At 45.4% G+C, this 22,068-nt stretch overlaps 2 protein-coding genes and 1 pseudogene across 5 annotated transcripts in view; 1 reads left to right on the top strand and 2 right to left on the bottom strand.

Moving 5' to 3' along the window:
• LOC144673274 (uncharacterized) overlaps positions 1 to 22,068 on the bottom strand; it is a 159,666-nt pseudogene that overhangs the window by 21,865 nt on the left and 115,733 nt on the right. The window lies entirely within an intron of this gene.
• LOC144673284 (uncharacterized) overlaps positions 1 to 22,068 on the bottom strand; it is a 150,190-nt gene that overhangs the window by 106,714 nt on the left and 21,408 nt on the right. Inside the window, 3 exon segments of the mRNA XM_078535201.1 lie at positions 4,677 to 5,162; positions 5,322 to 5,600; positions 19,065 to 19,821. Of these exon segments, the coding sequence (XP_078391327.1) occupies positions 4,677 to 5,162; positions 5,322 to 5,600; positions 19,065 to 19,821 (1,522 nt within the window).
• Positions 8,364 to 13,470, top strand: LOC144673280 (uncharacterized). Of its 3 annotated transcripts, XR_013574280.1 has the most exons (3): positions 8,364 to 8,444; positions 9,323 to 10,671; positions 11,445 to 13,470. XR_013574280.1 is itself a non-coding variant. In XM_078535195.1 (2 exons), the coding sequence occupies exon 2, from the start codon at positions 9,686 to 9,688 to the stop codon at positions 10,577 to 10,579; it is 894 nt and encodes a 297-aa protein (XP_078391321.1). In that variant the 5' UTR covers positions 8,364 to 8,444; positions 9,323 to 9,685; the 3' UTR covers positions 10,580 to 10,710. The 3 variants fall into 3 exon arrangements, 2 of the variants coding, with proteins under 2 accessions (XP_078391321.1, XP_078391322.1); XM_078535195.1 differs by lacking the exon at positions 11,445 to 13,470 and having other exon boundaries at positions 9,323 to 10,710; XM_078535196.1 differs by lacking the exons at positions 8,364 to 8,444; positions 11,445 to 13,470 and adding an exon at positions 8,483 to 8,593 and having other exon boundaries at positions 9,323 to 10,710.

Below are 22,068 nucleotides of genomic sequence, written 5' to 3'. Positions count from 1 at the left end.
CCTGATACACAACATAAACCCAACAGCTTGAACGCAGCGTAACTTAAAATTATCCAAGACAGTTGTGCAAAAGACAGGGAGATACTGTGCAAATAAACACTGCAACAGCCGACACCAAGAAATCCAAACTGACTGTGACAAAGGAAATGTATGTGCTGTGTATGATCGGATCAAGAGGGCGCTTGGTCCAACCCATTTGAAATTGGCAGATGATGTACTCATTGACAGAAGTAAACAGATGTCCCGCTGGGTTGAACATTACTGTGAGCTGTACTCCCGTGAGACAGACATCTCCCAGTCTCTGTCTGACTCACTTCTGCAGCTTCCTGTCATGGTTGAGTTGGACCAGAAACCTCCTTCATTTGAGCTGGAAAAGTCCATTGATTGCATAGCAAGCAGAAAGGCTCCCAGCAAGGAAGTAATTCCAGGTGAACTGTTCAAGCACAGGAATTCCCATCTCCTGTCACACCTTCATGACCTCCTCCTCTGGAAGGTCATCAGCATTCCCTCATTTTGAGGATAATGCCTACTCAGGGTCACGAGTTTCTGCCATGGGTCATCATGTGACTGAACAGGCTGATTCTTAACCCACAGATTGTTGGGCACATGGGGCGGATGTTCTACGAGGTAGTGAGATCCAGAGTGCAGGATTGCTTCCTTTTTTTCTCCCTTTCTGCCACTGCTCTGCCTCTTCATTAAGCTGTTGGGACTCAGAGCGTGAGGCAGCTGGATGGATAAGTTGTTGCCATTCTGAACAATTGGTAACAAACTCCTCCCAGTCACGAAGGCCAAAGTCACTGTGCTTCAAGGAGACATTCAGAGTGTCTTTGAAGCATTTTCTTTGTACTCCCCTAGAATGTCAGGCATTTGAGAGTTGAGATAAGAGAACTGTCATCACCAATCACAGACAATCTCTGACCAGCCTCCATTTCTCTTCCATTTACAGATGCTCCCTCACCGGTCTCCATCTCTGCTCCACCTACAGATGCTCCCTGACCAGTCTCCATTTCTCTTTCATTTATAGATGATCCCTGACCAGTCTCCATTTCTCCTCCATTCATAGACGCTCCCTGACCAGTCTTCTCCATTTACAGACACTCCCTGACCAGTCTCCATTTCTCCTACATTTACAGACACTCCCTGACCAGTCTCCATTTCTCCTCCATTCATAGACGCTCCCTGACCAGTCTTTTCCATTTACAGACACTCCCTGACCACTCTCCATTTCTCCTACATTTACAGACGCTCCCTGACCAGTCTCCATTTCTCCTACATTTACTGACACTCTCTGCCTCTCCTGGATTTTGGGACTGCCTCTGCTCTCAGGTTTTTGTTGTGATCCGGCTCGGAGGGAAGCGGTGGAGGCTGTTATTGGAGGTTTATATTGTTGTTTGCTGTTATCTCACTGTCAATGCACATCGTAACTGGAACTCTGCACTCAACACCCTTCCCCTGGCTTCCTGTCCTCACAAACATCACTCTGCCACATATCCGCCAACTGATTAAAACCCACAAACTGGTTGAAACCATTCATGCTGCACCTCACTAACCGCTCCATGATGACCAGTTCAACCTATCTACTGCCCGCAGTCCATCTCGCTGCCCCATATGGAGCACCCTTCCTGAGCAAGATCTACCAGCAGACATCCTTTGGATCAAGCAATGGAACCACAGAAAGTCACTGACAAGTTCCTCGTGACAATCCCCATCTGCTGAATGGTTTGAACTGCCACGATGATAGTGGTCCTTGCTGAACCGGCTCAGGACAGGGGAGGGCCCTGATGCAGCCAAACTCCACCACTGGGACCACAGCACAAACCCCTTATCCACTTGAGGAAAAGTACAAACAATGCTGCACGTGACCAAGGAGAGTTCCCCTGACAGACTAAGTGGCAGACTTTCTGTCCTGCTGTACATTCTGGGAACAGACACACACCATTGAAGCAGTGAATCTCCTATTGAAACTTTGGTTTTCTCTGGCAGCACGGAGATTTGAGGGGCAAAAGCTGTTTCAGAACAGTGGAAGGAGGGTAACAAAAAACTGCAGCACAAGAGTCTGGGGTCCACTCGGTCAAAAACAATCACAACGCAGGGGTGTGGAGTTTAGGGCAACAAGAGCTGGTGGCTGAGGTTTCAATCCCATGGAGACCAGGGTTGAGTACCACTGGTACAAGGGGTTCAGTACCAAGGAGACAGGGATTTAGTCCCACTGGTACAAGGGGTTCAGTCCCAAGGAGACAGGGATTTAGTCCCACTGGAACGAAGTCCCACTTTTCCCTGAAGTAAAAGCAGATACCACTGGATGTCAGCATTTTCTGTTTGTTTCTGAATTCAGATTTTCAGCATCTGCAATATTTTACTTATGTGCCACCATGCCCTTTTTTTATTCATTTACGGGATGTGGGCATCACTGGCTCGGCCACCATTTATTGCCCATCCCTCATTACCCTTGAGGTGGTGGCAGTGAGCTACCTTCTTGAACCACTGTAGTCCCTGCGTGTAGGTACACCCAGTGCTGTTAGGGAGGGAGTTCCAGGATTTTGACCCAGCGACAGTGAAGGAACGGTGATATATTTCCAAATCAAGATGGTGAGTGGCTTGGAGGAGAACTTCCAGTTGGTGGTGTTCCCATGTATCTGCTGCCCTTGTCCTTCTAAATAGTAGCAGTTGTGGGTTTGGAAGGTGCTGTCTAAGGAGCCTTGGCAAGTTTCTGCAGTGCATCATGGAGATGGTACACACTGCGGCCACTGTTCGTCAGTGGTGGAGGAAGTGAATGTTTGTGGATGGGGTGCCAATCAAGCAGGCTGCTTTGACCTGGACGGTGTCAAGCTTCTTGAGTGTTGTTGGAGCTGCACTCACTCAGACAAGCAGAGAGCATTCCATCACACTCCTGACTTGTGTCTTGCAGATGGTGGACAACTTTGGGGAGTCAGGAGGTGAGCTAATTGCCCCAGGATCTCTAACCTCTGACTGCTCTTGTAGCCACAGTATTTATATGGCTCGTCCAGTTCAGTTTCTGGTCAATGGTAGCCTCCAGGATGTTGATAGTGGAGGATTCAGTGAAGGTAATGTCATTGAATGTCAAGGGGCAATGGTTAGACTCTCTCTTGTTGGAGATGGTCATTGCCCTGCACTTGTGAGGCACGAATGTTACTTGCCACTTGTCAGCCAAAGCCTGCATATTGCCCAGGTCTTGTTGCATTTGGACAGTGACTGCTTCAGTGTTGTTGTTTAACATTTGTTTGGATCTGGAGGAGAGGTAATCAAAGACCAGACAGATTTAAATCCTCTTTTCCTTTTTTAATGTTTGTACAATTTATAATCCATAATCCAGTATGACTCTCACATCCACAGCTTGTATTTATGTAGCATCTTTAACATTGTGAAACATCCCAAAGTATTTCACAGGAGAATTATCAATCACCATTTGACAATAAGCCATGTAATGATTAACAGGGCAGATGAAACCAAAAACTTCATCAAAGAGGTAGGATTTAAGGAGTATCTTAAAGGAGGAAAATGAGGTGGAGATGTTTAGGGAAGGAATTCCAGAGCTAACTGACTGTCCTGCAGTGGAAACATTTTCTTCCTATCTACCTGTCGAAACCTCTCAGCATTTTGAACACCACCATTAAATTTCTCCATAACCTCCTTGCTCTCAGGAGGGAAATCCCAACTTCTCCAGTCCCTTCACAGAACTGAAATCCCTCATCCTTGGTATAATTCTGTTGAATCTCTCCTGCACCCTCTCTGAGATAGTGACGTCCTTTCTAAACTGAGGTGCCCAGATTGGTCATGAAATCCAGCTGAGGTCTCACCAGTGGTTTAATAAAAGTTTACTATAGCTTCCTTGCTTTTGTACTCTGAGCCTATTTCAATGAAGACAGGATCCTTTGTGCTTTATGAAAGCCTTATCAAATAGCCCTGCTACCTCCAAATATTTCTCTATATACAAAGTGTTCTTGTTCCTGCACTCTGTTTAAAATTGTACCATTTAGTTTATACTGCCTCTCCTCATTCTTCCTTCCAAAATGTATCATTGACTGTGGATCCCGTTGGGATGTTCTGAGGATATGAAAGGTGCGAAATGAACACAGGAACTTTCTTTCTGTTTTACAGCTGATTAAAAGTTGTCGATTTTGCTCCAAAGATTAAATTGAAATTGATATTCAAAGTTACCTATTTTGCTGCAGAAACAACTGGGAGTCAGAGAATTAAGAGGAAAGATCCCAGACAGATGTTCTTCAAGGTACAATGCAGGCCCAGCAGCTCAATCAGCTCCGCACTCAACTCAGAAGACCTTAACAACTACCCAGAGGGGAGTTCTCCTGGTGCAGTGGGACCAACATTCGTGTTTTAACTAACACCACTAAAAAACAAAAATCTGGATTAATTGGTCATTTGTCTCATTACTATTTGTGGGATCTTGCTGTGCACAAACTGGCTGTTGTGAAAGAACAAAAAGAGCATTTCAAAAGGAACTAACTTGTCTTCGTGCTTTTAAAAAGACACAACACACTGTTTAATACAAAGCTGATTTGACACTTATCCAGAATTTGAACAATTGTAACTAGACTGCAGTTTATCAAAATCATCAGAAACAGATCCCAACTCTCAGAATGAACATGGTTCTGTCCTGGATGTGGTTAACAGCAGAGTCAAACCCTTGCAGTCACTTGTGAACTCGCTGGTGCATCAGCAGAGTGGAAGAACGAGTGAATCCCTTCCCACACACAGAGCAGGTGAAAGGCTTCTCCCCAGTGTGAACTTGCTGGTGCCTCCACAGATTGCATGAACGAGCAAAGCTCTTCCCACATTTTGAGCAGGTAAATGGTCTCTCCCCAGTGTGAACTCGCTGATGTACAGTGAGGTCAGATGATTGCCTGAACCCAGTCCCACAGTGAGAGCACCTGAACAGTTTCTCGTCAGTGTGAACTGGTTGATGGTGCGCCAGGTCTCCAGAACTTTTATAACATTTCCCACAGTCTGAGCATTTAAAAGGCCTCTCCCCGGTGTGAACTCGCCGGTGTATCAGCAGATTGGATGAATTAATGAATCCCTTCCCACACACACAGCAAGTGAACGGCCTCTCCCCAGTGTGAACTCGCTGATGTATCAACAGGCTGGACGATCGCCTGAAGCTCTTCCCACAGTGAGAGCAGCTGAATGGTGAGTAGCCAGTGTGAATGCGCTGGTGCTCCCTCAGTCCATATGGACATTTAAAGCTCCTATCACAGTCAGAGCAATTAAACTGTCTCTTATCATTGTGAACTTGCTGGTGTCTCAGCAGCCCAGATAAAAACATACATCTCTTCCCACACAGGGAACAGGTGAATGGCCTTTCCCCAGTGTGAACTCGCTGGTGTGTCACCAGGGTGGATGAATGAACAAATGCCTTCCCACACTCAGTACAGGTGAAAGGCTTCTCCCCCGTATGACTGCGTCGATGACCTTTCAGCTCAGAGGCATAATTGAATCCTTTCCCACAATCCCCACATTTCCATGGTTTCTCCCCAGTGTGACTCCGCCTGTGTTTTGACAGGCCACATGATCGACTGAAACCTCGTCCACACACAAAACATGTGTACGGTTTATCCCCACTGTGAACAGTGCTAGTTCCTTCCATGTTCAAAGGCCGATGATATTCAAATCCAGAGGAATTGAGCAGCTCTGTCAGATCCCGATGTGATGCTAGGTTTGGGTTTCCCATCTGTACATTCTCTCCTTTTAATATCTGGTAAAACAAATAGAAAAAAGGAAAAAGAGAGTGTGAGAGAGAACACAAAAACAAAAAGACAGGTTGTGAAATTGAGCAGAATTCATGGGGCCAGCATTAGAAAAGAGACCATGAAAGCTGCCGGATTATTGTAAAGACCCAACTGTATACTGTTGTCCTCCAGCGAAGGGAACCTGCTATCAGGTTTGGATCTACAGAACAGGGAGAGAATTGGGAGGTGGCAGCAGTGGAGGTTTTCTACATCTGCACCTCTACCAGACGTTTGACAGAACCTGTCACCTCCACCATCTACAAAGACAAGGGCAGCAGGTGCATACATATACCATCATCCTTTTCAAGTCACACACCATTCTGAGTCAGGCATATATCCCTGTTCCTTCATCGTCACTGGGTGAAAATCTAGTAACTCCTTACTAAGAAGAATTGTGACAGGACCTTCACCACACTGACTGCAGTCGTTCAACAAGAAGGCCCACCGTCACATTTTCAATGGGAAACTGGGAATTGACAATATGTGCTGGTCTCACTGGTGATGCCCAATTCCCATGAATGAAGTGAAAATTTTCTGTACTTGCCAAATGGATTAAAAGACTCTACACATAAACTTGTTAATAAAACAATACTGTTTTCTGTTGCAGTATAGGAACCGCGTCAGTTTAATAAACTAATTTCTCCTAGAATCTACCTCCCTTTAGCTTCCCACATTGGAAATTGTTGGGCTCAACAAGTCCTCTGGGTTTCGGAGCAGTGGAGGAGACTAGAACCTGGAGACGCAGTTTAAGAATAAGAGATGAGGAGAAATTTAAGACTTAGATGAGGAGGTTCGTTAGCCTATGGAATTCACTTCCCGAGAGCACAATAGAGGCTGGGTCATTGTTCAAGGCAGAGTTAGACAGATTGTTGATAGACAAGGGAGTCAAGTGTTGCAAGGGCAGACAGGAAATTCAAGTTGAGACCACAACCAGATTAGCCATGATCTTATTGAATGGTGGAGCAGGCTTGAAGGGCTGAATGTCCTTCTCCTGCAGCTAAGTTCTAGTCCTATGGGTTAAACCCAGCAGCCTCACCTCCATCTCCACTTCAGTTCAATGTGCTTCTGCATCCAACACTATCCTGATTCAAACCTGGTCTGTCTGTGTTTCTGGATTCAGCCTGCAATAGAACAAAAGCAAAATACAGTGGATTCGAGCAATCTGAAATGCAATAAGAGAAAATGCAGGGAAACACAATAGGTCAAGCAGTATCTGTGGAAAGAGAGAAACAGAGTTAACATTTCAGGTCGTTGACCTTTCCTCAGCCTCGAATAAAACAATTACCGACAGTTCCCACAATCCCCCGCGCCCCAGAAACTGCTCTAACCAACTCACGCCTTTCCCCAGGGCCAGCCGCGGGGCATTCTGGGCAGCTCCTTTGTTGTGAGTCGGACTCGGTGGAAATGGGAGAAGAAACTGGGAAGCGGCAGCGAGGATGGGGGAGGCGCTGCAGCATTGCTTTAATGGGCAGCCCCGACCCCCAGCAGCCCCCAGCCCAGGGAGATCACCGCACGGCCGCCGGGCCCGGCCGCTCCCATTCAGCCTCGGAGAGCCGCACTCGCTGCTCCTGAGGCTGTGCTCACCCCCCGTTCAGTTTCTCCATTGAATCCTGTTTCTCTCATTGTTTTTCCCAATTCAGATTCACCGCCTCATTTTATTTTCTTCCTCTGAGCCCCTGATCTCCATCTGACAGGGCCGTGTTGGAGAGCAGGCATTGACTGTCCTGGGAAACAACAGCAAGAGGAACTCAGAGGCCCGAGGAGCAAGGAAGCAGCGAGTTCACCAATTGGAGCAATTGAGGCCTGGAACCTGAGTTGGCCAGTCAAGTGAGTCAGTTGGAACCCCTGGTAGACAAGTTATCATTAAAACATTCTTTTTTTTGGGGATGTGAGCGTCGCTGGCTATGCCAGCAATTATTGCCCATCCCTAATTGCCCTTGTTTAGAGGGCATTTAAAAGTCAACCACATTGCTGTGGATCTGGAGTCACATGTAGGCCAGACCAGGTAAGGATGGCAGATTTCCTTCCCTGAAGGGCATTAGTGAACCAGTTAGGTTTTTATGACAATCAACAATGATTTCATGGTCCTCATCAGAGTTTTAATTCCAGATTTTTATTAAATTTAAATTTAATCATCTGCCGTGGTGGGATTTGAACCCCAGTCCCCTGGGTCTCTGGAAAACAACAGAGTAGTTTAAATGTTGTCAGTATTTTGATTTCCTGAGGCTCTGATTATGAGTTTCAGACATTCTGTGCCACGTGGATGAGGGTTTCCAAGGTCATGCATCTCTCTCTTTGCATGTCGATGTTTGTAAAAAATATACAAATTGATTTCCCCCTCATGTTTCTATTTTCAATGCTGAGATGGACAATGCCCCACCAATTCCCACTCCCCTTCTTTCTCGTGGTTAATGGAGGGTCCATGCACTTGAGCTGATGCATAATTTTGTTCCCAATTTTAATTATTGCCTCCCGCCTCAATCTGCCCATCAGTTGAAAAAACACTAATGAGGACCTGTAATGGCGGGGTCATTACCCAGCATTCCCCGCGGTGGTGACTGTTCCCCCATCCAAACCACAGGAGTGGTGCGCAGGCGCAGGTCCGATCTGTTTGGAGTATGCGCAGTGAGAGTGATGGCGGTGGGGAGAGACGCTCTTTTGTCTCATCTGCAACCGGTAAGGAAATTGAAACGCGGAGGGAGCGATAGAGCCGGCGGGTCGACAGGGACGGTTTCGAAACACCTACTGAAGGCCTCACACCTCGAATAAGAATTTGCAGGTCCCGGGTTTGCAGCTTCGAGTCCTTTTCTCGAGAAGTGGCCCAGGTGAACTGCCGCCATCTTTGTTCAGCGAGGAGTAGAGCGCATGCGTTGGCGACTGGGTGTGGGCGGGGCTTCAGAATCTCTGTTCCCTGCCGAGTCCTAGTGCCCGGGTAGTGCAAACCGCCGCTCCAGTTTTTTAAACAGCTTCACCTATTCCCAGACTGCAGGTGATGTTTGCAGCCCAGAGGAGACCATGTATATATTCAGTCTGAGAGGTAGCAGCCATGTATGGTTACCTGAGGGGCTGCTCTTCCATGTTAGTTTACGCTTCAGCCCCAGGCTCCTGATCTTGCTGCCCAGTGGGAGGTGGTTAAGACAGAGGATCTTCTACTGGAGCTGCTCTCGGTTAAAACAGCATTTTGGAGATCAAGGGTGGGTGGGATCTACGGCTGCTGGCCTCTCTTCCATGGTTTTGTCTGTGCCCGAGTGGCCTTGGACAAGGAACATGCGGTGTCCACCGATAGACTTGATACCTCCCACAACCGGTGGTACCTCAGGGTACAAAGTGTCTCATAGACACTGGAAACAATATTCTGGTTTAGTTGGGAAGGCTCTCTTCACTTTTGATGGAACTTTGTTGCCAATTTTAGTTTCTTTTACTTTGATTGGATCACGTGTTTGAGAAAACAAGTGGAAAGAATGTTCCACAGAAATAAGTCTAACAAGAACAGTCTGTTCTGAATTTCTATCCTGCACTGATCGTGATACTGACTCTGTCAACTCTATTTACAGAGGATTAGAAGGAGAGGACTTGCTGATGGGAAACTCAAACCAAACATCAGATCAAGATCTGACCGAGCCACTCAATTCATCAGGACCTGAATATCAACGGCCTTTGAACATTTAAAAGGTGGAAGGAGAAATGTTTGTCTGTTCTGTCTGGGGGAGAAGAATTCAACCATCGGTGTGACTGGAAAAGCACCGAGACACCCACACATCCGAGTGAGTGTGTTTCAGTGAACTGAACTTTAACCAGTTACACAGCCTGAAAAAACATTACACTGTTCACAGTGGGGAGATCTGTACATTTGCTCTGTGTGTGGATGAGGCTTCAACTGATCGACCAACCTGGAAAGACACAAGGACACCCATACCATGGAGAAACCGTGGAAATGTGGGGACTGTGGGAAGGGATTCAATTACCCATCCCTGCTGGAAATGCATCGACGCAGTCACAGTGGGGAGAGGCCATTCACCTGCTCCGTGTGTGGGAAGGGATTCATTCAGTCATCCCACCTGCAGACCCACCAGCAAGTTCACATTGATGAGAGGCTGTGTAACCCCTCGGACAGTGAGAACAGCTTTCAAAGCTCCAAGGACCTGATCAGGCACCAGGTTGTTCACACCGAGAAACAGTTCAGTTGCTCTCACTGCGGGAAGGTGTTTAAAAGATCACAGAATCTCATTGAACACGAACGCACTCACACTGGGGAGAGGCCATTCATCTGCTCTGTGTGTGGGAAGGGATTCACTCGGTCATCCCACCTCGCTACACACCAACTAGTTCACACAGATAAAAGACCTTTCAAATGTTCTGACTGTGAGAAGAGTTATAAAACCACAAGCGATCTGCTGATCCACCAGCGGGTTCACAATGAGGAGAGGCCATTCAGATGCACAGTGTGTGGGAAGGGATTCACTCTGTCATCCAGCCTCCAGAAACACCAGCGAGTTCACACTGGGGAGAAGTCATTCACCTGCTCCTTGTGTGGAAAAGGATTCATTTATTTAACCAGCCTCAGATCACACCAACTTGTTCACTCTGATAAGAAACCTTTCAATTGTTCTGAATGTGAGAAGAGCTTTAAAACCACAAGTGTTCTGCTGAGACACCAGCGAGTTCACACTGGGGAGAGACCGTTCATCTGCTCCGACTGTGGGAAGGGATACACTCGCTCATCCCACCTGCTGACACACCAGCGAGTTCACAATAGTCTGCAGGGACTGGATTCTGCTGTTATTGCTGCTGTTAATCAGATCCAGGAATGAACCATGTTCATTCAGACAGCTGGGCTTTGTTTCAGCTGATGTAAGTAACCCGTATAACTGAGCTGGAATTTAATATTCTGGATAAATGTCAAGTGAACTAATATTGTTACAGGCACACTTTCGAGACCTTGATTTCTCCAATATGAGATTAATTGATGTCCAGTTGCCAACTGCTCCATTTTTGGAGCCTTTTCTCCTTTCTAACTCTAGATTATTTCAGTTATCATGCCTTTAATTACTCTCACGGACAAGTCCCATACCTTCCAAACTGTCCCTCCTAGCCTTGGTGTCCAGGAAAGGTATTGGTAACACTCCCGGGATCACTAAACCCAGTCTTTTATACTGATGTGCTGGGCTCCGCCATCATTGAGGATGGTGATGATTGTGGGGACCTACTTTTCCTGTTAGTTGTTTACTTGTCCAGCACCATTCTTGACTGGATGTGGCAGGTTGATCTGTGATCTGATCCGTTGTTTGTGGGATCGCTTAACCCTGCCTCGAGCATGCTGCTTCCACTGTTTAGAATGCACATTGTTCCATCGTGTAGGGTCACCAGATTGGAATCTGAGTTTTAGGAATGCCTGGTGCTGCTCCTACACTCTGTGTTGAACCAGGGTTGGTCCCTTGGCTTGATGGTAATGGTAGAGTGAGGGATATGTGGACCATGTGGTTACAGATTGTGGCTGAATACAATTCTGCTGCTACTGATGACCCACAGCACCTCATGGATGCCCAGTTTATATTTCAACCTATTCTGAATCTATCCCATTTAGCATGGTGATAGTGCCTCACAATATGATGGACGGTATCCTCAGTGTGAACACGGGACTTTGTCTTATAAAATCACAAGAATTAGAAGCAGGAGTAGGTCATTTGGCCCCTTGAGTCTGCTCCGATCATGGCTGATCTGATTGTTGCATTAACTCCCACTTTCCTGACTTCTCCCATAACTCTTGACTCTCTTGTCAATCAAAAACATGTCCAACTCAGCTTTGAATATATTCAGTGATCCAGCCTTCATTGCTCTCTGGGAAGGAGAATTCAAAAGACTAATGACCCTCAGCAAAGAAATTCCTTCTTGTGTCTGTCCTAAAAAGGAGACCCCTTATCTTTAAACTGTGCCTCCTAGTTCTAGATTCACCCACGAAAGGAAACATCCTCCCAACATTTTCCCTGTCAAGCCCCCTCAGGATCTTGTTTCAATAAGATCACCTCTTATTTTTCTAAACTCCAACAAGTATAGGCCCAACCTGCTCAACCTTTCCTCATAGGACAATCCCTTCATTCCAGGAATCAGTATAGTGAACCTTCTCTGAACTGTTTCCAATGCAAGTATATCTCTCATTCAGTAAGGGGATGAAAATTGTGCCCAGTTCCCTCGCTGTGCTCTCTCCAATGATCTGTACAGTCATTGCAAGACTTCCTTACTTTTATACTTCAGCCCCCTTTCAAAAATGCCTCCCTAATTACTTTCTATTCCTGAATGCTACCTTTCTGTCATTCATGTACCAGGACACCCAGATCCCTCCGTACCGCAGCATTCTGCAGTCTCTCCCCATTTAAATCATATGGTTTTACTATTGTTCCTGCCAAAGTAGACAGCCTCACATTTTACCACATTATACCTGCCACAATTTTTGCCCACTCAATTAACCTATCTATATCTTTATATCCTCCTCACAACTTGCTTTCCTACCTCTTTGTATCATCAGCAAATTTGATTATAACACAATTGATTCCTTCATCCTAGTCAGATGGTAATAGTTGAGGCCCCAGCACTGATCCTTGTGACACTCCACCAGTTACAGTTTGTCAACCCGAAAGTGGATGAGCACTGTGTGGTGGTCACTCCTATCAATAGTGTCATGGACAGAAGGATCTGCAACACGTAGATTGATGAGGACGAGGTCAAGTAGGTTTTTCCCTCTTGGTTCCCTCACCACTGACCGCAGACCCAGTCTAGCAGCTATGTCCTTTAGGACTCAGCCAGCTCAGTCGATATTGGTGTGAGTGAGCCAGTCTTGGTGATGGACATTCCTCCACCCACTGTACATTCAATGCCCTTGCCACCCTCAGTGCTTCTTCCAAGTGGTGTTCAACATGGAGGAGCACTGATTCATCAGCTGAGGGAAGGCAGTCAGCATGAGATTTCCATGCCCATGTTTGACCTGGTGCCATGAGACTTCATGGGGACTGGAGTCAAGGTGGAGGACTCCCAGGGCCACTGTCTCACCCTGTATACCTCTGTGCTGCCATCTCTGTTAGGGCCTGTCTCTGAGTGTGACTGTGTCAGGCTGTTGCTTGACTAGTCCGTGAGATTGTAGCCAAGTTCATGTTTAATAATTAGCTTCTAGTTTAGTTATGTGTAATGATCAAGGAATTGAAGTGTATTAATCAACTAACCTAATATGATATTCTGCTTAATTGTAATCGATGTAGAACACTAGTAGCATGTGACTGGCTCTTTGTCTGTAGCTGCATCCTTACTTGACAAGTGAAATACAGCCCATGGCCCTAGGCTGGTGCAAAGCTACACTTTTATGGTTTAATTACAGAGTAAATACTGCAAACCCCGTCTTGGTTGGATGAGCTAAGGTCTGGAACCGTTAACTCCCCAGCCATTGACACTGATAAGCTATTCTTGAGGTAGAAGACCCTATTGTGTGAAGAAAACTGCTGTGGGGTTTCAAACCTTCAGCCTTATGTCTTAAATCAGTTTATCCTTTTAACTTGTCGTGTTTTCAAAGAAGCAGTCACTTTCCTGAACAATATATAACCTGGTTCTGTAAACTTAAAGAATTAAGTGCTCCAATCAGTTTTTGTAGCTCTGTAGTTCTTTTGACTCATATTACTTATGAACATGTATCAATTAAATGTATCAATTGTATGCACTTTTATGTGTATCTTGCGATCTCAACTTTGACACACTGATCACCTTTATACACTGATTTTATGCACACTACCTGTCGATTTTAGGTGTGAAGTAACTTTGTATTTTCGGTATCAGTCTAAGGCTGTGTGCCACTTTGTACCTTTTTAATAAACTGTGTTCCAATCCCTGGCAGCCACTACGAAAACATACACCAGCAAGCAGTTTCTTTAACCAAAACATATTGATAGGCGCCTGCCCTAATGAGAACTCTACAGGTTTTCTAAACATCAATTAGGCATTTGGGACAATGAGCCCGAGTTTTTTTTTATTCATTCATGGGATGTGAGTGTTGCTGGCTAGGCCAGCATTTATTGCCCATCCCTAATTGCCCTTGTTCAGAGGGCATTAAGAGCCAACCACATTGCTGCAGGTCTGGAACCACATGTAGGCCAGACCAGGTAAGGACAGGAGATTTCCTTCCCGTAAGGACATTCATGAACCAGATGGGTTTTTACAACAATGGATTTGCAGTCGTTATCAAACTTTTAATTCAAATTTCACCATCTGCCGTGGTGAGATTCGAACCTGGGTCCCTAAAGCATTACCCTGGGTCTCTTGAATACTAGTCCAGTGACAATACTACTATGCCACCGCCTCCCTCAAAGTGTTAACCATTAGGACTTGACTCCACATGCTTTCTTATCTCAAATAAGCGGACAAAGAAAACATCTTAAGGCATCCGATTATCTCAGTAGAAAGCTACAAAATTTCATGAAATGACAGGAAAATCTATAATGAGGGGCACAGTCCCACAAGTTATTGACACATTAGAGTGTGGAGAGTCAGGAGATTAAATGAAATGGCATCAGTAGATGACCCATCAGAAACTAATCACGCACCACCTAAACCAATCGGACTGATCATGCATCGTCTGAACCAGAGTTCAGGAACACTACTGATCGTGCACAGGGGCTGTGTCTAGAAAGGGTTAATAAGCACCAGCTTTCAGGAGCATAGCTGCAGCTCCAGGAAGATGAGCAGGAAGAAGATAGATTACAGTCAACAGAACAAGAGACAACATGACAGTTGGCCAGAAGTCATGAGCGAGTGTTCCAAAGTGAACCGACTGTTTCCACTGCCTTTGGTAAGTTTAGCATTTTGTAATTATTATGATTAACTTAGTAAATTCTGTGAAGCTCGTGACAGCTCACTTGTAAGAAGCATGATCCTGTAGTGAGTCAGAACTGAAAGTCCTTTTATATCAGCTCTCCCAACTCAAGTCTAATAATTGTAATTGACTTAAGTTTTACAATTAAGTTAAAGCAAACCCTAGATCTGACAGAAATTGACACAAAGTCCAGCTGTTATAGGGAGGACTTTGCAGGGTCATTGAGGGTGATCTGTCTGGTTTTATTAATTTCTGTAGAACTTTGATACAACTAAATGGCTCGGCCATTTCAGAGTCCGCTTCATTGCTGTGGTCCTGGAGTCACATGTCGGCAGGCCAGGTAAGGACGGCCGATTTCCTTCCCTAAAGAGCATTCGGAACCACATGAGGCTTTATAAAAATCTGATAGTTTTATGATCATCATGACCAGCCTTTTTAGATTTATTCCAGGTTTATGAATTAATTAAATTTATCCCCAGATACCCTCAGTGGGATTCAAACTCATGTCTCCAGACAATCATCCAGGTCTCTGGATCACTAGTCCAGTAGAATTAACACTCTACTGCCATTCCCTTGTGTATGTATTTAGCAAGAGCCTGCAGGCTGATGAGACTCTGTTAAATTGCTGGTGTGCTCCTGTACTGCTCTGTTTTAACAGGAGCCTGCAGGCTCATGAGACTCTGTTAAACTATCAGTGTGGTTCTGTATTCTGCCTGAAATGTAAAATGACTGAACCTTTTGTTCCTGTTATGAAATGAGGGTGTATATTAATGAGTCTCACATCCTTGCCCATGTCTGCTGCAATTGTGTAGAAGGGGGATGTGTAGAAGAGCTGGTCTTTGTATGGAGATGTGAACCAAGGAAACGGTATTTGTGTGTGATAGTGACACAGCCTTGTGCTTACACTCAGAACAATGCACAGATATCCTTGTTATATGCTGAGCAGAGTCAGATCATGAATGTAGTGAACAAGTTAAATTTAAATATCTCCTGAGTAGCCACAGTTTGTTAGATCACAGCTGAGAAGAAGAGAGTTCTGTATTATCACTGTTATAAAGAAAAAGTAATCATACTCTATTATTCCCAGGATGTTAATAAAGTCGGTAAAAAACAATCTGTTGTAGCTTAATTTTCTGGTGTCTGAAACCACAAATTTCAACATTTAGAGTCAACAAGATGAGCAATTAAACACATCAGGGCCCAATACTGCAGATCAATATTCCCAGGGGAAAGCCTGTATCCAACATCTCGAGTAGATGGAACAGAGAAAGATCCCAAATATATGAAATCCTGAATCATTTGTAAATATCTTTCAAATGCCGATAGGATCCAGCTGTCAGTTTCCGATACATTGAAGTCAATGGAAAGTGAGAGAGAGGCTGGAGAGTCAGGTTGAAAGCAGAGTTGGGGCCACTTACACTGAGACACCAAATCCAGGGACCATGAACACAGAGTATAAAATGGGGATCAGAGAGTCTCAGTCTGGGGAATGGTCCTGGTGGTGAAACCAGCTCTAGCGAGGGTGAAAGATGAGGAATAGATGAAGCGATGATGATGGAATCAGATGGTGACCAGCGGGGCTGCTGATTGGTTATTGTCAAAATCTCTTTTCAGGCAGGATGATGATTGGCTGTAAGCAGCTCAACATCTGGATCCACCTGCTCTTGTCCTGCAGTCTAATGTCCCTGATGTTTGTTTCTGTGCGAAATGTCAAGATGTGAAAGGAGGGAGGAAATCGGGCTCGAGCCAGAAGCAAGGGTCCTCAAATGAACAATTCATGAAGCTGTTTTGTGATTCGTCTGTATGAGGTTCAAATACAAAAAATGGAAAAGGATGTGTCAAGTGATACTGGTGTTATCAATTATGGTTTCTAACTCTCATCATTAACTCCCAAACCTAACATCCTATTGGCCAGCCCAAACCATTAATCCCAATCCCAACCACTGACCCCAATCCCAATCGATAACCGCGAACGCACAAATACTGACCCCAACCCCAATCGATAACCATGAACGTACAAAAACTGACCCCAAACCCAACCAATAACCACTACCTGCAAACATTGATCCCAAACCCAATCAATAACCCCGAACACTGACCCCAATCTGAACCAATAACAGCTAACCCCAAACACTGACACCACCCTAACCAATAACCACTGCTGCAAACACTGACCCCAATTCTAACCAATAACTGCTAACGACACCCGAACCCTAGCCCAATTCCTAACCCCAGCCCCAATCACTAAGACCAGCACCTAAGACCCAGCTTAACTAAGGATCATTGACAGGTAGCTATGGAGGGGCTAAAGGGCTGACACAGGAAGAATTTGAAACAATTCGCTCAATTAAGGTAATAGTACAAGGTATGTTCGTAACAAGAGATTAAATCAATGAGACCATCAAAATCAGCAATGAAAATTACAAAGATCAGAACATTTCAAAAGTTCTCACACACAGTACACGTGGAGTAGTTTTACTAAATCAGGTTCCAAAAGGGTAAAATAACACAGAAAATAACAGATTTCAAATCTCATACAAGATTGTTCTCTACAGAGTTGTGCAAATGAAATCTAGATGTGTGTAAAGTGAAACATTACAGTTCAGCCTGTAACCCACAAGCAGCATAATCAAACGGAACAAGCTTGGGGTTTCTTTTCTTCTGCTGTCGGGGAGTAGAAGCAAAAACCACCTTAAATGTCAATATCTGAGTCAGACACCCAGGCCAAAGCTTCTGGTGTAACAGTGTGGATATCTGATAAGCTGCCTGTGAATTTCCTCTGAGGACAATGTTTGACCATGTGCTGCAGGGTCTGTTTAGGAGCTCCACAGTCTCATGATAGGAACAGAAGAAGGCCACTCAGCCCATCCAGCCTGCTCCCGCCATTCAATATGATCATGGCTGATCGAACACTTCAATGCCTTTTACCCCACACTATCCCCATAACCTTTTATGTTATTGTTAATCAGAAATCTATCAATCTCTCATGATGGAGATGTTTTAATCTTCCAGCTATTGAGAAGGTGGCAGCATCCACCATGACCCGGTCTGAGGCTCTTCAGGCGTGGATGATCACAGCCTTCTCAGGGCCCATCCTGTTACATGATCATAGATCACAACTAACATCATCGCAAAGGACTCTGAACTTGTCATTGAATCAACCTCCGGTGAGAGCAGCAAATCAAATGAAACTGTCCTCTTCAGGACCAAAGAAAACCACACATTAGACCAGCTATCCCAATATGTCAGCTTAACATCTAAGGCATCTCTCACTCAAAATGCCAGTCTCTCCAAAGGTTACTCAGGAAACACAGCATTGATGCCCTGGTTCCTCAGGAAACACATATCGAACACATTCACCAGTTCAACACAAAGAGGACATATTAAAGGTTTTGACCTAATCGCTTGCAATGACCATCCCAATACGGTCATAGGCATGAACATACTCGGCCCCGTGAGCCTGCTCCACCATTCAATAAGATCATGGTTCCACCTACCCCCAATAACATTTCACCCCCTGGTCAGGTGTGTTACATCAAATAAAGTATCGAGGGCTGCACCAAACTGAAGCAGACCAGTGTTTCTGGACTTTTCACTATGGCAATAAGTGTAGGAGAGTTAACAATCTACAGATGACTATAAACCAACAATCGTACCTGACCCACTGCTTCCTCCTCATCAACATCCATCCATCCATCTCAGAATCTTCAATATCTACCACACAATGTGGGGTTATGTAGATGTCAACTATAATGGAGAAGCAATTGTACAGTGAGCTTTACTAGAAAATAACTTCCTCCTTTTTGTTGTCAGGGTTCAAGGTACATTCCATTAATCAAGGTGGCAGAGAGAATATAACTTGGATCTATGCTTCTTCTCCAACTAAAGCAAAGGAAACCCAATCACCACCTCCAGAACCATTCCTGACAAATTCCTAACAGTCAGCACAGGTTTTCCCATCATCCCATCATTGGCAATGAAAATCCTGTCATCACATCAACAGCAGAAACACGATGGAATTTCAAAAAAGAAAACCGGGAAATCTTCCAAAAGGCAATTGACACCAACATCAGGTGGATTTCACCAATGTGTTCAACAGATTTATGGGATTGATGAAAGTTCGGAGCTAAATATGGAGAAGATGGACTCGATGAGAACAGAAATAACCTTGAGTTAGAAAAGGCCCCAAATAATGGCCCAGTCAGGAACAGAAGATCAATCAGTCTCCTCTTATCATTGGGGAAATCAAATCTTCAAAACACCGTGTGTCTGAAGCAAAGCTGATTGAGTCAATATTTACACAGAACATCAATGTGCAACCCAGCTATCAAGCTTATTAATGTCAGCAGCAACAAACTCTGACTGTCAGAATGAACATGGTTCAGTCCTGGATGTGATTAACTACAGCAATAACAACAGAATCCAAATCCAACCCCTGCAGTCACTTGTGAACTCGCTGGTGCCTCAGCAGTGTGGATGAACGACTGAATCTCTTTCCACACACGTGGCAGGTGAATGGCCTCTCGCCACTGTGGACTTGCTGGTGGGTCAGCAGGGTGGACGATTGAGTGAATCCCTTCCCACACACTGAGCAGATGAATGGCCTCTCCCCAGTGTGACTCCGCTGGTGATTAAGTAGGTTGGTCATCCAAATGAAACCTTTCCCACAGAAAGAGCAGATGAATGGTCTCTCCCTGGTCTGTGTGTGTTGGTGCATCAGCATATCAGCAAGGTTTTTAAAGCTCTTCTCACAGTCTGGACATTTAAATGGTATCTTATCAGTGTGAACAAGTTGGTGTGTCAGGAGGTCGAATGAACGGGTGAATCCCTTCCTGCACACAGAGCAGGTGAATGGCCGCTCCCCGGTGTGAGTGCGTTTATGGTTCAATAGATCATTCTTCCTTTTATATTTTTTGTCACAGTCAGAACATTGAAAAGGTCTTGCCTCACTATGAATACGATGATGTGACAGGAGGTGGGATGAGTTAGTGAAGCCTTTCCCACACACGGAGCAGGTGAACAGTCTCTCCCCTGTGTGAATTCGCTGGTGTCTCAGAAGGTGGGATGATTTAGTGAATCCCTTCCCACACATGGAACAAGTGAATGGTCTCTCCCCAGTGTGACTGCGGCGATGAATATGCAGCTCAGACGGGTAATTGAATCCCTTCCCACAGTCCCCACATTTCCACGGTTTCTCCCCAGCTGGACAACACTTGTGGTTTGACAGGTTATATGATCGTCTGAAGCCTCGTCCACACAGAGAACACATGAATGGCTTCTTCCAGTTATGAACAGTACTTTCTGATTCCATGTTCAAAAGCTGATCTTGTTCGTGTCCCAATGAATTGAGTGACTGTCAGATTCTGATGCGATGATTGATTTGAGGTTCCCATCCACAAATCATCTCCTTCGAATATCCTGTAAAGTTAATTCAAATGGGAGAAAGAGAAGTGATAAACACAGTAGCAGGTTGTGAAATTGAGCTGAATGAGTCTGGTAACTTGTGGGGAGGGCACTAGGAAAAAGTGACCATGAAAGCTGCCATTGTCATTAAAAGCCCAACTGATCCTTCAGTGAAGGGAATCTGGCCTGGACCTACACAAGAATCCAGCCTCGATGGGAGGAGAAAGACTGAGGTGGGAGAGGGAGGGAGTGAATGAGAACCTTCACCAGCCCAAAGGACAGTGGAACAGTATCAACCGCAAATTCCCCTTCCAATCGCAAACCAAGCTGACTCACACTTACAGTGCCATTACCTCATTGTTGCTGGGTGAAAATCTTGTAACTCCTTAACTCAGCACTGTGACAGTACCTTCACCACACAGACTGCAGCAATTGATCAAGCATCACCTTCTCAAGGGGAAACTGCTGATTGTCAATATTTTTTTGAATTCATTCACAGACGTGGGTGTCGTTGGTTAAGCCAGCATTTAATGCCCATCCCCAACTTCCCTTGAGATGGTAGAGGTGAGTCACCTTCTGGAAAGGCTGAAGTGCATGTGTTATAGGTACACCCAGTGTTGTTAGGAAGGGAGTTCCACAATTTTGATCCAGCAACAGTGAAGGAATGGGAATATAGTTCCAAATCAGGATGGTATGTAGCTTAGAGGGGAACTCGCAGGTGGTGATATTCCCATGCATCTGCTGCCGTTGTCCTTCTCGGTGGTAGAGTTCGTGGGTTTGGAAGGTGCTTTTTGAAGGAGGCTGAGAGAGTTGCTGGTCATGCTCGTGATGCCCATGTCCCAATAATTAATTGTAAAAGTTTCTGTATTTGAAATATAAAGCGTCGACATAAATACTGTCTCCGACTTGAAATACGGCTTTTAATTGGTCCGTCTGTGTTTCTATACTCGGATTTATCAGCAACGCGTACAATTAAACAAAAGCAAAACATGCACATGCAGGATGTCTGAAATTTTTACAAAAGTGTTTGCTAAGTCAGCATCTGTGGAGAAGGAAACAGAGTTTGCAACAAAACACTCACCGATAGGCACTGACTCATGGTGGCTGATTCCCACAATCCCCCGCGCCCCAGAAACCGCTCTATCCAGCTCGCTCCTTTCCCCAGGTGCTGAGTGCGCATGCGCCCAGGGCCAGCCGCGGGGCATTCTGGGTGGCTCCCTTGTTGTGAGTCGCACTCGATGGAAACGGGAGAAGAAACAGAGAAGCGGCGGCGAGGATGGGGGAGGCGCTGCAGCATCGCTTTAATGGGCAGCCCCTCACCCCCGACCCCCAGCCTCCCAGCCCGGGGAAATTACCGCACGGCCGCCGGGCCCGGCCGCTCTTTCTCGATCTCTGAGAGCCGCATTCGCTGTTCCTGAGGCTGCCACATCGCGCATGCTCTGTGCATGCAGGCGGACACAGGGGGCGGGGCCTTTCCGCACCTGCGCGTTACGGCCCTTCTGATGGGGATGGGACATGTTCACGCGCGCGGAACATTATGGACAGGCTAAAAGCAAAAAACTGCGGATGCTGGAAATCCAAAATAAAAATAAAAATACCTGGAAAAACTCAGCAGGTCTGGCAGCATCTGCGGAGAGGAACAGTTAACGTTTCGAGTCCGTATGACTCTTCAACAAAACAAAGTAAAAATAGAAAAGAAGTTAAAAAAAAGCTGGTTTAAGGGGGGGAAACAGGTAGAGCTGGATAGAGGGCCAGTGATAGGTGGAGATAGCCAAAAGATGCCACAGACAAAAGGACAAAGAGGTGTTGAAGATGGTGATATTATCTAAGGAATGTGCTAATTAAGGGTAGAAAGCAGGATAAGCAAGGTACAGATAGCCCTAGTGGGGGTGGGGGAAGGGATCGAAATAGGCTAAAAGGTAGAGATAAAACAATGGATGGAAATACTTTTAAAAATAATGGAAATAGGTGGGAAAAGAAAAATCTATATAAATTATTGGAAAAAAAGGGGGGTGGGAAAGAAGGAGATGATTTGTGGATGGGAAC

Source organism: Cetorhinus maximus, unplaced genomic scaffold (assembly GCF_964194155.1).
Source record: "Cetorhinus maximus unplaced genomic scaffold, sCetMax3.hap1.1 HAP1_SCAFFOLD_323, whole genome shotgun sequence".
In the NCBI taxonomy this organism is placed as follows: domain Eukaryota; kingdom Metazoa; phylum Chordata; class Chondrichthyes; order Lamniformes; family Cetorhinidae; genus Cetorhinus; species Cetorhinus maximus.
Note: the sequence above shows the minus strand (reverse complement) of the source record. Positions and strands in the feature narration are given on the sequence as shown.